The sequence below is a fragment of the Cervus elaphus genome, chromosome 8 (genome assembly GCF_910594005.1).
Source record: "Cervus elaphus chromosome 8, mCerEla1.1, whole genome shotgun sequence".
In the NCBI taxonomy this organism is placed as follows: domain Eukaryota; kingdom Metazoa; phylum Chordata; class Mammalia; order Artiodactyla; family Cervidae; genus Cervus; species Cervus elaphus.
In genome coordinates, this window is record NC_057822.1 from 20,224,843 (window position 1) to 20,240,919 (window position 16,077).

Sequence of the window (16,077 nt, forward strand, 5' to 3'; positions counted from 1 at the left end):
GAGGCACAAGGACGTAATATCTGGTGTACTCTCCAGAAGCATAAACTCATATTACCTTACGGGAGCTCTGTAGTAACAAACAGTATAATTTTTAAAAACAAGTTTAACTGTATTGAATGAAATGAAGTTACTTACCTGAACTATTAAAGTAGTACTGCTGTCCTGGGTAATCAATATTGGAGGGGAAAATGCCTAAATATGAAGGAAAAAAAAATTTTAATTGTAGCCATAGACTCTGCCCTAACCCCTATTGCCAGTTTTACTAAGGTATGATTAACAAATTAAAATTGTACATGTTTAGGTTGGTGGTGATTTTTTTAAAAGGTGTACAATGGGATGATTTAATACACATATATATTATGAAATGATAACCACAATTAAGCTAATTAACACATCTATCACTTTATATACTTACCATTGTGTGTATATACATATGAGAAAACATAAGATCTATTCTCTTAGTAAATTTCAAGTAATATTTCAAGTATAATAAAGTGCTATTTACTACAGTCACAATGCTGAACATTACATCCCCAGAACTTACTCATCTTATAACTGAAAGCTTGTACCCTTTGACCAACATCTCTGTATTTACCCCACCTGCCACCCCCTGGAAACCACTGTTCTACTCTCTGGTTCTGTGAGTTCAGCGTTTTTAGATTTCACATGTAAGTGACAACATACTTAATTATCTGGCTTATTTCACTTAGCACAATGTCCTCCTGGTTCACCCACTTTGTCAAAAACAGGACTAGTTTCCTTTTTATGACTGATGATACTCCATTATACCTGCACACATACCACATTTTCTTCACCCATTCATCACACATGTGGGATGTTTCCCTATATTGGCTATAGTGAACAAATGCTATCAGGAACCTGGATCATACAGTAGGGCTGTTTTTTATTTTTTGAGGACTCCCCATGCCATTTTCCATAGTGGCTGCACCAATACACGTTCTCACTAACATCCTCACCAAACTTTGTTATCTCTTGTCTTTTTGATAACAGCTGTCTTAACAACTCCTGACTGCAACTGATGTTATAAAGCTACAGTAAACAAAACAGTATGTGCACGTGTGTGTGCCCAGACACGCAGCCGTGCCCACTCAGTCATACCCAGCTTTCTGCGACCCCTTGCACTGTAGCCCACCAGACTCCTCTGTCCATGGGATTCTCCAGGCAAGACTAGTGATGTGGGTTGCCATTTCCTTCTCTAGAGGATCTTCCTGACCCAGCGATCGATCCCGTGTCTTCTTTGTCTCCTGCACTGGCAGGCAGATTCTTTACCACTGAGCCACCTGGGAAGCCCATTGTATACTATAAAACTATAGTAAACAAAACAGGATGGTACTGGAATAAAAATAGAATAGCCCTAAAGTTGTAACTACCACTCTTTCCAACAATTACTAGCTTCTTTGTAACAAAGCTCAAAGTCATTATACATAATTTCTGAACAATTAAAATATATTCTTTTGTTTGGGGTTAGTCCTACAGGGAACAGAACGTGGTGGAGACAGTGAAACTCTAACTTATATTCTCTGAAGTTCCTTAAGGTTCCTGACAACATAAGGTGGTCTCCGCCTTCTACGGGACCAAGCTTGGTCTTTGAGATCTCTGTACAAGTAGAGATGCTCTGGCTACTGAGAGAACATGCCCCATAACAAGGGTGTTTGTGAGCCATGTTCTTACCCCTCCTAAGGGACTTTCCTGTTTCTTACCCCTCCTTAAGGGCAATAGGACAGAAAATTCAGCACTGCTGAAGAAAAGGAGAGAGGGAAGCGTAACAGGGGACACCTTCAGCGTGATGCTCCTTTCCCAGGAGTTGTCAGACAGCCGCTTTCATGTATTTTCACAGGGCTCCTGTGGCACCTCAGTTCTCAAATCACTCTAGATCTTTCTCCTGCTTTGCCGGAAAAACAAAGGCAGAGATTGCAGGCTATTTGTGAACAGCGCTGAATGTTTCAAGTTCTAGTATTCAACTTTCTACTTATTATCCTGAAAACAGAATTATATAAAAATAAGTCTCCTTAGAAAACAGGCAAGGATTCAAGGAGGAAACTAAAAGTTAAAATGTTATAATTATGGGGAAAATTCTCTTTAAAAAACAAAGTATTTGCCTAAATTTTGTAGTATGTCTGTAAGAAAGCTTTACTAATCACTCAATCCTCAGACACCCCCACACAAAAAGGAAACAAAATATCAGACTCCCAAGAATTATTTCTTTTCCTATATCAGCACTGAGGACATTTGGGCAACAAAACTCATAACTGGATTTCCATAATTATATCAAAAATATAATAAAACTCTACATTTTCAATACAGGAAGCTCCTGCTACCTCCTCCAGGCACACACACCAGAAATACAGTAAGATGCAAATGTAGGAAAATAAAAACATGTGTGGATGCAACACAGTTTGTAAAAATCACCCAAAAGGGAATACAACCAGCTAATAAAGGCAAGGGCACAACGTTTGGAAAGCTTTCTAATGCCATGAATATTATACAGTTTGTAAGAATACCAGTCATCAGCACAAATAGTGAAAACAAATTATTTATGGTTCAAAAGATGGTAAAAGTTTCAGAGGATTCCCCATGAGTAAAAGATGAAATATAGGAACTCATATGGTCTATAGAACAAGTGTTGGCAAAACAGTTTCCTTATAAGTCACGACTAGTATAGCATTCTCAATTAAGAGAGCCAAAAAATTCAAAGGTTTCCTAAGTAAAATAAAGTATTTTCATTGAGCAGCAATTAGAAGGGAAAAAAATTTTTTTAATTAAAAAGCAGGAGCCACCATGCATGTGAAGATGGCGGAGGAGTAGGACGGGGAGACCACTTTCTCTCCTACAAATTCATCAAAAGAATAACTGAACGCAGAGCAAACTTCGCAAAACAACTTCTGATCGCTAGCTGAGGTCATCAGGCGCCCAGAAAAGCAGCCCATTGTCTTCAAAAGGAGGTAGGACAAAATATAAAAGATTAAAAGTGAGACAAAAGAGCTAAGGACGGAGATCCGTCCCGGGAAGGGAATCTTAGGCGGCATTGCTTGGAGTAGGGTCCGGGCCTGAGTGCCCTGAGGGCAATCGGAGGGAGCTTCTGTGAGTTGCCAACTTGAACTGTGGGAGACCAAAGGAGAGAGAGTACATTAACCGGCCGAACACACTGCCGGCCGTTCGCAGAACAAAGGGACCGAGAAAGTCCAGAGAAGAGCTCGCAGGCTGTGGACCGGCCCAGCCCCGCCAGAGGCAGGAGGCAGAGGGGAGGGGAAGGTCGCGGCGAGACACAGGCGCAGGCACCCGACCGGCGCGGGCGGGGACTGGGGCTGGGGACGCGGAGGGCGGAAGGCGCGCGCACCCGACTGGCGCCAGCGGAAACTGAGACTGGGTCCGCGGAAGGGAGGGGGCGCGCCACACCTGGGTAGAGTGCGCCCACCAAGCCCCTGGCTGCCTGGACCGCTCTGACGGGGAAGGCACAGAGGGCAGGCGCAGCTTTTCCTTCCGCGCTTTTGTGGAACACCCGAGGGCTGCAACCTCGCGCAGCGCGGGCCGCGCTCCATATAGAACAGCCGGGAGCCTGAGCAGCACAGACGGAGAAAGCGGCGTCGGCCCCTCCCTGCAGCGCCAGCCCGTCCCCGCGGCGCAAGCCCCTCCCTGCCCCGCAGAGCGACGGAACTAGCTACCTGAATAAGAGTCCACCTCCGCCCGCCTGTGTCAGGGCGGAAATGAGGCTCTGAAGAGACCGGCAAACAGAAGCCAAACAAACAAAGGGAACCGCCTCAGAAGGGACTGGAGCAACAGATTAAAATCCCTCTAGAAAACACCGACTACACCGGAAGGGGCCTGTAGATATCGAGAAGTGTAAGCTGGAACGAGGAGCTATCTGAAACTGAGCCAAACCCACACTGACCGCAACAGCTCCAGAGAAACTCCTATATATAATTTTACTTTTTTCTTTTTTTTAAATTATTTTTTCTTTTTTTATTTTTTCTTTTTTTATTTTTTCTCTTTTATTTTCCTTTAAAATCCCCTATTACTCCCCCATTACTCCTTAACTTTCATTTCCATAGATTTTTATGATTTTTTTAATTAGGGGAAAAAAAATTTTTTTTTTTGCTTTCTTTTTTCTTTTTTTTTTTTCTTTTTCTTTTCTTTTTCTTTTTTTTTCTTCTTTTTTTTCTTTCCTTTTTCTCTTCTATTTTCTATTTTTCTTTTTCTCTTATTTCTTTTAAAGTCCTCTAGTACTCCTCTACTACTCCTTAATTTTCATTTTCAATACTCTATAACCTTACCAAAAAAAAAAAAAAAGAAGAGAAGCCCTATTTTTAAACCGAAGATTATTCTCTCCCAATCTTGACTCTCTGTTTTCTACCTCAGAACACCTCTATTTCCTCCTTTCCCCTTCTCTTCCCAATCCAATTCTGTGAATCTTTGTAGGTGACTGGGCTACGGAGAACACTCTGGGAACAGACAGCTGCGTAGATCTGTCTCTCTCCTCTTGAGTCCCCCTTTTTCTCCTCCTGCTCATCTCTATCTCCCTCCTCCCTCTCCTCTTCTTCATGTAACTCTGTGAACCTCTCTGGGTGTCACTAACGGGGGAGAATCTTTTCGCCATTAACCTAGAAGTTTCCTTATCAGTGCTGTATAGTTGGAGAAGTCCTGAGACTACAGGAAGAATAAAACTGAAATCCAGAGGCAGGAGACTTAAGCCCAAAACCTGAGAACACCAGAAAACTCCTGACTACATGGAACTTTAAGTAATAAGTGACTGTCCAAAAGCCTCCATACCTACACTGAAACCAACCACCACCCAAGAGCCAATAAGTTTTAGAGCAAGACATACCACGCAAATTCTCCAGCAACGCAGGAACATAGCCGTGAATGTCAACATACAGGCTGCCCAAGGACACACCTAACACATAGACCCATCTCAAAACTCATTACTGGGCACTCCATTGCTCTCCAAAGAGAAGAAATCAAATTGCACGCACCAGTACACTGACGCAAGCTTCCCTAACCAGGAAACCTTGACAAGCCAATCGTCTAACCCCACCCACGGGGTAAATCCTGCACAATAAAAAGGAACCACAGACCTCCAGAATACAGAAAGCCCACTCCAGACACAGCAATCTAAACAAGATGAAAAGGCAGAGAAATACCCAACAGGTAAAGGAACATGAAAAATGCCCATCAAGTCAAACAAAAGAGGAGGAGATAGGGAATCTACCTGAAAAAGAATTTAGAATAATGATAATAAAAATGATCCAAAATCTTGAAAACAAAATGGAGTTACAGATAAATAGCCTGGAGACAAAGATTGAAAAGATACAAGAAATGTTTAATAAAGACCTAGAAGAAATAAAAAAGAGTCAATTAAAAATGAATAATGCAATGAATGAGATCAAAAACACTTTGGAGGGAACCAAGAGTAGACTAACGGAAGCAGAAGATAGGATAAGTGAGATAGAAGATAAAATGGTGGAAATAAATGAAGCAGAGAGGAAAAAAGAAAAAAGGATCAAAAGAAATGAGGACAACCTCAGGGACCTCTGGGACAATGTGAAACGCCCCAACATTCGAATCATAGGAGTTCCAGAAGAAGAAGACAAAAAGAAAGGCCATGAGAAAATACTCGAGGAGATAATAGCTGAAAACTTCCCTAAAATGGGGAAGGAAATAGCCACCCAAGTCCAAGAAGCCCAGAGAGTCCCAAACAGGATAAACCCAAGGCGAAACACCCCAAGACACATATTAATCAAATTAACAAAGATCAAAAACAAAGAACAAATATTAAAAGCAACAAGGGAGAAACAAAAAATAACACACAAAGGGATCCCCATAAGGATAACAGCTGATCTATCAATAGAAACCCTCCAGGCCAGAAGGGAATGGCAGGACGTACTGAAAGTAATCAAAGAGAATAACCTACAACCTAGATTACTGTATCCAGCAAGGATCTCATTCAGATATGAAGCAGAATTCAAAAGCTTTACAGATAAGCAAAAGCTGAGAGAATTCAGCACCACCAAACCAGCTCTTCAACAAATGCTAAAGGATCTTCTCTAGACAGGAAACCCACAAAGGTTGTATAAACGTGAACCCAAAACAACAAAGTAAATGGCAACGGGACCACACCTATCAATAATTACCCTAAATGTAAATGGGTTGAATGCCCCAACCAAAAGACAAAGATTGGCTGAATGGATACAAAAACAAGACCCCTATATATGCTGTCTACAAGAGACCCACCTCAAAGCAAGAGACACATACAGACTAAAAGTGAAGGGCTGGAAAAAAATATTTCATGCAAACGGAGACCAAAAGAAAGCAGGAGTCACAATACTCATATCAGATAAAATAGACTTTCAAATAAAGGATGTGAAAAGAGACAAAGAAGGACACTATATAATGATCAAAGGATCAATCCAAGAAGAAGATATAACAATTATAAATATATATGCACCCAACATAGGAGCACCGCAATATGTACGGCAAACACTAACGAGTATGAAAGAGGAAATAAATAGTAACACAATAATAGTGGGAGACTTTAATACCCCACTCACGACTATGGATAGATCAACTAAACAGAAAATTAACAAGGAAACACAAACCTTAAATGACACAATGGACCAGCTAGACCTAATTGACATCTATAGGACATTTCACCCCAAAACAATCAACTTCACCTTTTTCTCAAGTGCACACGGAACCTTCTCCAGAATAGATCACATCCTGGGCCATAAATCTGGTCTTGGAAAATTCAAAAAAATTGAAATCATTCCAGTCATCTTTTCTGACCACAGTGCAGTAAGATTAGATCTCAATTACAGGAAAAAAATTGTTAAAAATTCAAACATATGGAGGCTAAATAACACGCTTCTGAATAACCAACAAATCATAGAAGAAATCAAAAAAGAAATCAAAATATGTATAGAAATGAATGAAAATGAAAACACAACAACCCAAAACCTATGGGACACTGTAAAAGCAGTGCTAAGGGGAAGGTTCATAGCATTACAGGCTTACATCAAGAAACAAGAAAAAAACCAAATAAATAACCTAACTCTACACCTAAAGCAACTAGAGAAGGAAGAAATGAAGAACCCCAGGGTTAGCAGAAGGAAAGAAATCTTAAAAATCAGGGCAGAAATAAATGCAAAAGAAACTAAAGAGACCATAGCAAAAATCAACAAAGCTAAAAGCTGGTTTTTTGAAAAAATAAACAAAATTGACAAGCCATTAGCAAGATTCATTAAGAAACAGAGAAGAACCAAATTAACAAAATTAGAAATGAAAATGGAGAGATCACAACAGACAACACTGAAATACAAAGGATCATAAGAGACTACTATCAGCAGCTCTATGCCAATAAAATGGACAACTTGGATGAAATGGACAAATTCTTAGAAAAGTATAACTTTTCAAAACTGAACCAGGAAGAAATAGAAGATCTTAACAGACCCATCACAAGCAAGGAAATCGAAACTGTAATCAAAAATCTTCCAGCAAACAAAAGCCCAGGACCAGATGGCTTCACAGCTGAATTCTACCAAAAATTTAGAGAAGAACTAACACCTATCTTACTCAAACTCTTCCAGAAAATTGCAGATGAAGGTAAGCTTCCAAACTCATTCTATGAGGCCACCATCACCCTAATTCCAAAACCAAAGATGTCACAGAAAAAGAAAACTACAGGCCAATATCACTGATGAACATAGATGCAAAAATCCTTAACAAAATTCTAGCAAACAGAATCCAACAACATATTAAAAAAATCATACACCATGACCAAGTGGGCTTTATCCCAGGAATGCAAGGATTCTTTAATGTCCGCAAATCAATCAATGTAATACACCACATTAACAAATTGAAAGATAAAAATCATATGATTATCTCAATAGATGCAGAGAAAGCCTTTGACAAAATTCAACACTCATTTATGATTAAAACTCTCCAAAAAGCAGGAATAGAAGGAACATACCTCCACATAATAAAAGCTATATATGACAAACCCACAGCAAGCATCACCCTCAATGGTGAAAAATTGAAAGCATTTCCCCTGAAATCAGGAACAAGACAAGGGTGCCCACTCTCACCACTACTATTCAACATAGTGTTGGAAGTTTTGGCCACAGCAATCAGAGCAGAAAAAGAAGTAAAAGGAATCCAGATAGGAAAAGAAGAAGTGAAACTCTCACTGTTTGCAGATGACATGATCCTCTACATAGAAAACCCTAAAGACTCTACCAGAAAATTACTAGAGCTAATCAATGAATATAGTAAAGTTGCAGGATATAAAATTAACACACAGAAATCCCTTGCATTCCTATATACTAACAATGAAAAAACAGAAAGAGAAATTAAGGAAACAATACCATTCACCATTGCAACAAAAAGAATAAAATACTTAGGAGTATATCTACCTAAAGAAACAAAAGACCTATACATAGAAAACTATAAAACACTGATGAAAGAAATCAAAGAGGACACAAACAGATGGAGAAACATACCGTGTTCATGGATTGGAAGAATCAATATTGTCAAAATGGCTATTCTACCTAAAGCAATCTATAGATTCAATGCAATCCCTATCAAGTTACCAACGGTATTTTTCACAGAACTAGACCAAAGAATTTCACAATTTGTATGGAAATACAAAAAACCTCGAACAGCCAAAGTAATCTTGAGAAAGAAGAATGGAACTGGAGGAATCAACCTGCCTGACTTCAGACTCTACTACAAAGCCACAGTCATCAAGACAGTATGGTACTGGCACAAAGACAGAAATATAGATCAATGGAACAGAATAGAAAGCCCAGAGATAAATCCACGAACCTATGGACACCTTATCTTTGACAAAGGAGGCAAGGATATACAATGGAAAAAAGACAACCTCTTTAACAAGTGGTGCTGGGATAACTGGTCAACCACTTGTAAAAGAATGAAACTAGAACACTTTCTAACACCATACACAAAAATAAACTCAAAATGGATTAAAGATCTAAATGTAAGACCAGAAACTATAAAACTCCTAGAGGAGAACATAGGCAAAACACTCTCCGACATAAATCACAGCAAGATCCTCTATGACCCACCTCCCAGAATATTGGAAGTAAAAGCAAAACTAAACAAATGGGACCTAATGAAACTTAAAAGCTTTTGCACTACAAAGGAAACTATAAGTAAGGTGAAAAGACAGCCCTCAGATTGGGAGAAAATAATAGCAAATGAAGAAACAGACAAAGGATTAATCTCAAAAATATACAAGCAACTCCTGCAGCTCAATTCCAGAAAAATAAATGACCCAATCAAAAAATGGGCCAAAGAACTAAACAGACATTTCTCCAAAGAAGACATACAGATGGCTAACAAACACATGAAAAGATGCTCAACATCACTCATTATTAGAGAAATGCAAATCAAAACCACAATGAGGTACCATTACACACCAGTCAGGATGGCTGCTATCCAAAAGTCCACAAGCAATAAATGCTGGAGAGGGTGTGGAGAAAAGGGAACCCTCTTACACTGTTGGTGGGAATGCAAACTAGTACAGCCACTGTGGAAAACAGTGTGGAGATTTCTTAAAAAACTGGAAATAGAACTGCCATATGACCCAGCAATCCCACTTCTGGGCATACACACTGAGGAAACCAGATCTGAAAGAGACACATGCACCCCAATGTTCATCGCAGCACTGTTTATTATAGCCAGGACATGGAAGCAACCTAGATGCCCATCAGCAGATGAATGGATAAGGAAGCTGTGGTACATATACACCATGGAATATTACTCAGCCATTAAAAAGAATTCATTTGAATCAGTCCTAATGAGATGGATGAAACTGGAGCCCCTTATACAGAGTGAAGTAAGCCAGAAAGATAAAGAACATTACAGCACACTAACACATATATATGGAATTTAGAAAGATGGTAACGATAACCCTATATGCAAAACGGAAAAAGAGACACAGAAATACAGAACAGACTTTTGAACTCTGTGGGAGAATGTGAGGGTGGGATATTTCAAAAGAACAGTATGTATACTATTTATGGTGAAACAGATCACCAGCCCAGGTGGGATGCATGAGACAAGTGCTCAGGCCTGGTGCACTGGAAAGACCCAGAGGAATCGGGTGGAGAGGGAGGTGGGAGGGGGGATCGGGATGGGGAATACGTGTAAATCTATGGCTGATTCATATCAATGTATGACAATAAATAAATAAATAAATAAATAAATAAATAAAAATTAAAAAAAAAAAAGAAAAAAAAAAAGCAGGAGCCATGCTTCAGGAATAACAGACTTGGTTTGGCCATGCATGAATATACGTCTCGCCTGCCAAGGACCTAGTAGTCATTCTACTTTAAATGACTTTAAAATATTGACCTTGTACTTCAACACAGATTTGTCTTTCTTTTTTTAACTTTGCCTTGCACTTTGAATTCATGAAATATTACAGAAGAAAGCATATTTTAAACCTGCTTTAGTTCTCTGAATTTCAAGGAAATAGTGGTTTTCAGTGAGTGGCAATAATGCTGTGGGTGTAAGTGTGTACCTCATTTGTCCCCTAAGAAAGCAGCAGGTTTAAAACTGGGGGTTTCACTCTCCTTGTTGGATCCGAGGACCAGCACCAGCTGGTTCACCTCTTAGTTTAAAAAGAGCCTATTAGGGAATTCCTAAGTTGACTCACAGGGAAACTTGGGGTTGCCTTTATTCCCATTAAAATGAAGATGAACTTCCAACTAGTCATGCCAAGGTGTTCTGGGTTGTGTGCTCAGCTCCTCAGTCGTGTCTGACTCTTTGCAACCCCACGGACTGCAGCCCGCCAGGCTCCTCTTTCCATGGGATTTTCCAGGCAAGAACACCGGAGTGGGTTGCCATTTCCTTCTCCAGGGGACCTTGCCAACTCAGGGATCGAACTAGTGCCTTTCGTGTCTCCTGCATTGTGGCAGGTGGATTCTTTACCACTGAGCCACTGAAGAAGCCCGGTTCTGCTCCATACCTGTGCACGATTCCATGATCTTCTTCAGAGGCCCGTGAGTGTACATCAGTCCAACAAGAATTCCAGCCAGATGCCCGGCAAAGGAAGTCCTAGGAGAGAAGGAGAACCTTCATGAGTGTTTGCTCTGCTGTGGAGTACACACGGTCTTCTCAAAAGCCAGGGGCATGTCAGTGAGTCACAGTTTGCAGACTCAAGCTCTGCATCACATCTTTCATGCTGAGCAGCATTTAACTCAGTCCCAAGGACATCACTTCCTACCTTACAAGGGAAAAAAAAAAAAAGTACAATGAATAACAAACATAACAGGTTTAAAAGGCAATCTCCCTCCTTGACCAAGAGAAGTGAGCGGTCTCCTTCAGGACAACAGAAGTGTTTTTGTCAAAGCAACCCATTATACGTCTTCCAGTTTTATGTCTGTAGCTCTTATCAGGAAGTATCAATGAAATGCATTTCCTCTGAATTAAATCTTGAATTAGTCACAGCTACTGCGAGGGTCTGGCGTTACCTGTGTTCACCGCAGAGCAGACAGCTACAGTTTTCCCACCCTGACTAGTGAGGCAAAGAGCAAGAGACACTTTGCAGAAGAGATTGAGATGTCCACCCCCTCCCACACCCCCCAACATAAATGTGGATCTTTCAGTTCCTCAGCCCCCAAAAAACCCCAAAATGTAAACTTCAAGCTTGAAAGATGAGATAGAGCATAAATCGGTTCCACTCTTCTTAAAATAGCATCTAAGATTAGCAATTGCTTCTAAATATAAATACAAGGCAAGCCCCAGCTAAGTACATGCTGAATGAGTAAAAAGAGTAAATGGAAGATCATGCAGCCCGGCTCTCTGCTGCCCCCAGCTCCTGCTCTCAGGGCAGCCCAGGCCCTCCGTCGGGTATGTTCCCCAAACAGAGGTGAGGTCACGTTGTCACTGCCATCCTGTAGGGCTCACTGACTCCTCTGCTTACAGACCCTTTAGCCTGCGCTCAAGGCCCCCGCACTCATGGCCCTGCCCATCTCTTCTCTCCATCCTCATCTCCTACTAAACCCACTCTCACAGCCCACTGCCATACCCCTCAAGAGCTCACTGGTGACCCCCCGGCTAGGCTGAGGAGTACCCCGTCATAACAACTCTTCACATCCCAGGTGAAGAGTTCCTCTTCCTTCAGAAGTTACCACGGAGCCGATGTGAACGCCAAGAGCACGGTGACTTTTGTGGTTTACACAGAGGTATCTCGCACACCTAGGATGGTGCCTGGCACAGGACAGACACCCAAATAGGTGTGGAATGCATGCTTCCAGTGTCCCAGGATGGTTTCAGCAAGAAGAGCAGGAGGCGATTTAAAGTCGCTGCACCTTCAGCCTCGGAGCGCTGGCTGTGCCACGGCAGGGACCGAGCCGTGCCGCGGACGCTGTCACCCTCACGAGACGTAGAATCAAACCCAATACACCTCGTGACCACGGCAGCAAAGGACAGGGGCAAGAGGCCCTAACGCCACAAGTGAGGCAGCCGCAAGTGACTGCCACGGCCTCAGGGCCGGGGAGACTTCCTGGCTTGCAGGAAAGAAACAGACAAGGGAGCACTTCAGAGAAAAAGATGAAAGGAAGCCTTGTGTAGTCAGGACGGTCCTGCCCAACAGCCAACTCAATCACACTACTGCCCAAACAAGGCTCTGCATGCGTCTACATACACTCAAAGTCATGCCATGTGTGGGCATGCATGTGTGCACGCACATACATGCGCACACATAATCATTCCTTAAGGATAGCTGCTACTTTCATCAAATATCTCTAACTAACAGCATGTCTGACCTGATAAGAAAAACATGGGCTCAGACAGTCAGCTTCCCATTTTCAGGGAAGAACAATATTAATTGTACTTTCCTTTAGCTTTTCCAAAAAAAAAAACCCCAAATTGTACTTATTTTATTCTATTTTTAGGCAAATAAACTCTCCAACTAGTTCGAGGAATGGCAAAGAAAGTGGTGGTTTGAGAGAAGCAAAGAAGAGGCCAGAATCAAATTTTTAAAAACAGTAACTTCAATTTAACTGAAAAGAATAAAATACATTGATGTCTTTGAAACTATTTAAGCCATTCTGTATGGTAAATTATACAGCTGTAACATGACATGGGAGAAAATGTCAGTTTTAAGTCCCAACCTATTAAACAATCAAGTTTAAACCTCATTTATAAATTACAGCATAATATAGTTAATATAAAAAAAAAAAAAAAGACATGTATATTTTGTACTAAGCTTCCCTGGTGGCTCAGCAGTAAAGAATCTCCCTGCCAATGCAGGAGACTTGGGTTCTATCCCTGGGTCGGGAAGATCCCCTGGAGGAATAAATGGCAATCCACTCCAGTACTGTTGCCTGGGGAATCCTACAGACAGAGGAGCCTGGCGGGCGGGGTCGCAGAGAGTCAGACACAACTGAGCGACCAAACAACAACATAGTTAAATGAATTTTTTCTCTCTCTAAATGTGTTTGTAGAAGTCTGAGTTATAATCACATTATAAATAATGAAGGAAGGGAGGCTGGCAGACCTGAGACTATATTTTATTATCTGCCTAAATTCAGCATTTTCCACTAAAGTCCCATCTCAACACTCTTACTGTCCTTATCATTTCATTTAAGCTATATAGAAATGTTTTTCTTTTAAAAAACAAGAAGAGCTTATGATCTTATTCAATCTAAACTGAGAACCTCTCAGGACTTCCCTGGTGGTCCAGTGGTTAAGACCCCACGTTTCCAATGCAGCGGGTGAAGGCTTGATTCCTGGTCGGGAAACTAAGATCCCACCTGCTGCACGGCATAGCTAACACAAACAAACAACCCCTGAGAAAGTCCCAACATTATAGACAGAAAAGGGAAGGATGCCATCCATGACAAAGGAATCATATGCTTGTCTCAAGAGGTGAGTTAACCTGCTCCATGCTGTAGGTAACCATTTGACAAACCACTGCCCTTCGCCTTCTAAGAGATACCCAAGTCATGAGAGAGGAAACGGCCCTGCAGACAGGAAACGGAAGTGGAGCTGGGAGCTACCTCCTCCCTGGTAGGATGGGGCAGCCCAGTCCTAGGATTAGGACACTTTATCCCGGCCCCTGGGGGTGCTGGGAAGGAGGCAGGGATAAAGAAGGCCCGGGGCTTTGAGGGAAGAAGACACACCTGGGCTCTCTGATCAGTGGCTGGGAATGTCGAATGTCACAGCTTCAGAAACAGACCGTGTTACCATGATCATAATGACACATGCTAGGCAGATTTTTCAACATTTTTGACATCTGAGGCTCCCCGAGCTCCACGGCAGCCCTCCTAGAAGGCGCGCCCTCCTCTGCTCTTACTTATACCTGCGGGCTGACACCCCAAGTGGCAGGCTGGGGAAACCCTGCTTTTAGGAACAGCCTGAGGTGGTCTCAGGCTGGGATGAGGATTTGGTGGTGACCTGCTGTCCTCTATCCTAATCTACGGTAATTCCTCAGGGACAGAACCACTGTCCTCAACTCTGCATCCACGACCACAAATGGTACAGCATCGGAAGCCTTGATAAGTGGCCTGACTCCAGTTCTTAGTAAACAACTCCTGAAGGGGTGGAGAAGTAGAATTAAAACTAACACACAAAATGCACACATCTGACCTATATTACAAGTACATTCTAACAGCACAAGGAACACCGGTCGCCAGTGAACAGCTGCTTTAGTATCAAGTTTCACTGGGAGAGACAATGATTGAACACACACTTCCCCCCCCTCCGTGCTCACTCCTGCACACTTGGACAACATATTACACAAGCCATGTGTTCACTGAACAAAACAACAGCACTAAGTCTATTATCATAGTCTAAAATTGATCACTTGGAAGCTTTGTTTCTTCTGATAGCTCAAGAGGGACTCTTTAGAAAATCCTAAGAGCTATTGTCAAACATTGACTGCGATGGTGAGGTGTGGTCACAAGAGCCAGATACACCACTGCCGTGTGTGGCCACACAGGTTATGTGCTGTGTGAACTACAGACAGAAGGCAAATCGCCTGTCCAGGGTCTCAATGGCTCTGCAAAGTACTGACAGATCCGATGCTCCGATCCCACTGTCAGAGCGAGTTAAGTGCTTATGTATTTTCTTCCTAATAGGGGGACAATACAGTAGTCCAGTGGTCCTTTAGCTTGTCCAGGTTCTAAATCCCTTTAAAAGTCTGATAAATGCCATGAATCCTGTCTGCGGAAAGACTCCACATTCACACGGTATGTCGCTTATCATTTTAAGAACTTCATAGATGCTTTGAACCCTATCCATGGACCTCTGATTAAAAATCCTTGCCCGAAAACAATTTCTCACAAACAGAAGAATTTCAAATACCGGCACTAAGTCTAAGCAGTTACATATTCAATTGGAAAAACATTTTGTTTGTATTCAAATCCTAACACAGAGGCAGCCATTTCCTTAGATCACTTAAGTTTATGAACATGTCCAACTTCTTTGTTGGCCCACTGCTCTCTCATGGTGGAACCAACATCTGGGATCAATTTCTTTCTCTCTAAAACCCAACTTTTAGCAATTCTTTCAGTTCAAGTCTGACAGTAAAAATCTCTGCCAGTCTTTGTATGTTCGAGAAGGTCCTATTTCTGAATTTACTACTGCTGCTAAGAAATGCTCTGACCATCGGACAGTCATCCTTCTACAGGTGATCTGGCTCTCCTCTCAGCCTTTAAGATTCCCTCTTTGTGTTAGATTTACTGTCATTATGGATCACTCCAGTTGTAGACTGGTTGAATTCCCTCCTTGAGCTTTGCTGTTGTTTTTTCAACCTAAAGTCTCATGTCTTTCTGTAGTTATGAAAAATCATCATTGTTTTTCATCCTGTGGACCTCCAACTATGCAGCACTTGCGTATTGAGCACAGAGTGGGAGCTCAATGCATGTTTATAGAAAAAAAACTAAAAAAAAAACATGAAAAGCAAATATCAAATCAATGTTGCTACATATAAGGAATAGTGATGGTGGAAAGGTAATTCGGGAGCAAAACTAAGATACTATTATGGATCATAGGTTAATTACCTCTCAGTAAAGCTGAAGAAAAGATACTATT

The 16,077-nt window shown here is 41.6% G+C and overlaps 1 protein-coding gene across 4 annotated transcripts in view; it reads right to left on the reverse strand.

The window, feature by feature from the left end:
* RHBDD1 (rhomboid domain containing 1) overlaps positions 1-16,077 on the reverse strand; it is a 187,821-nt gene that overhangs the window by 114,709 nt on the left and 57,035 nt on the right. For all 4 annotated transcript variants that reach the window (XM_043909849.1, XM_043909848.1, XM_043909850.1 and 1 more), the window contains 2 exons: positions 11,006-11,094; positions 136-192 (listed from right to left, as the gene is read on the reverse strand). In XM_043909849.1, coding sequence (XP_043765784.1) covers positions 136-192; positions 11,006-11,094 — 146 coding nt within the window. The remainder of the gene's footprint in view (positions 1-135; positions 193-11,005; positions 11,095-16,077) is intronic.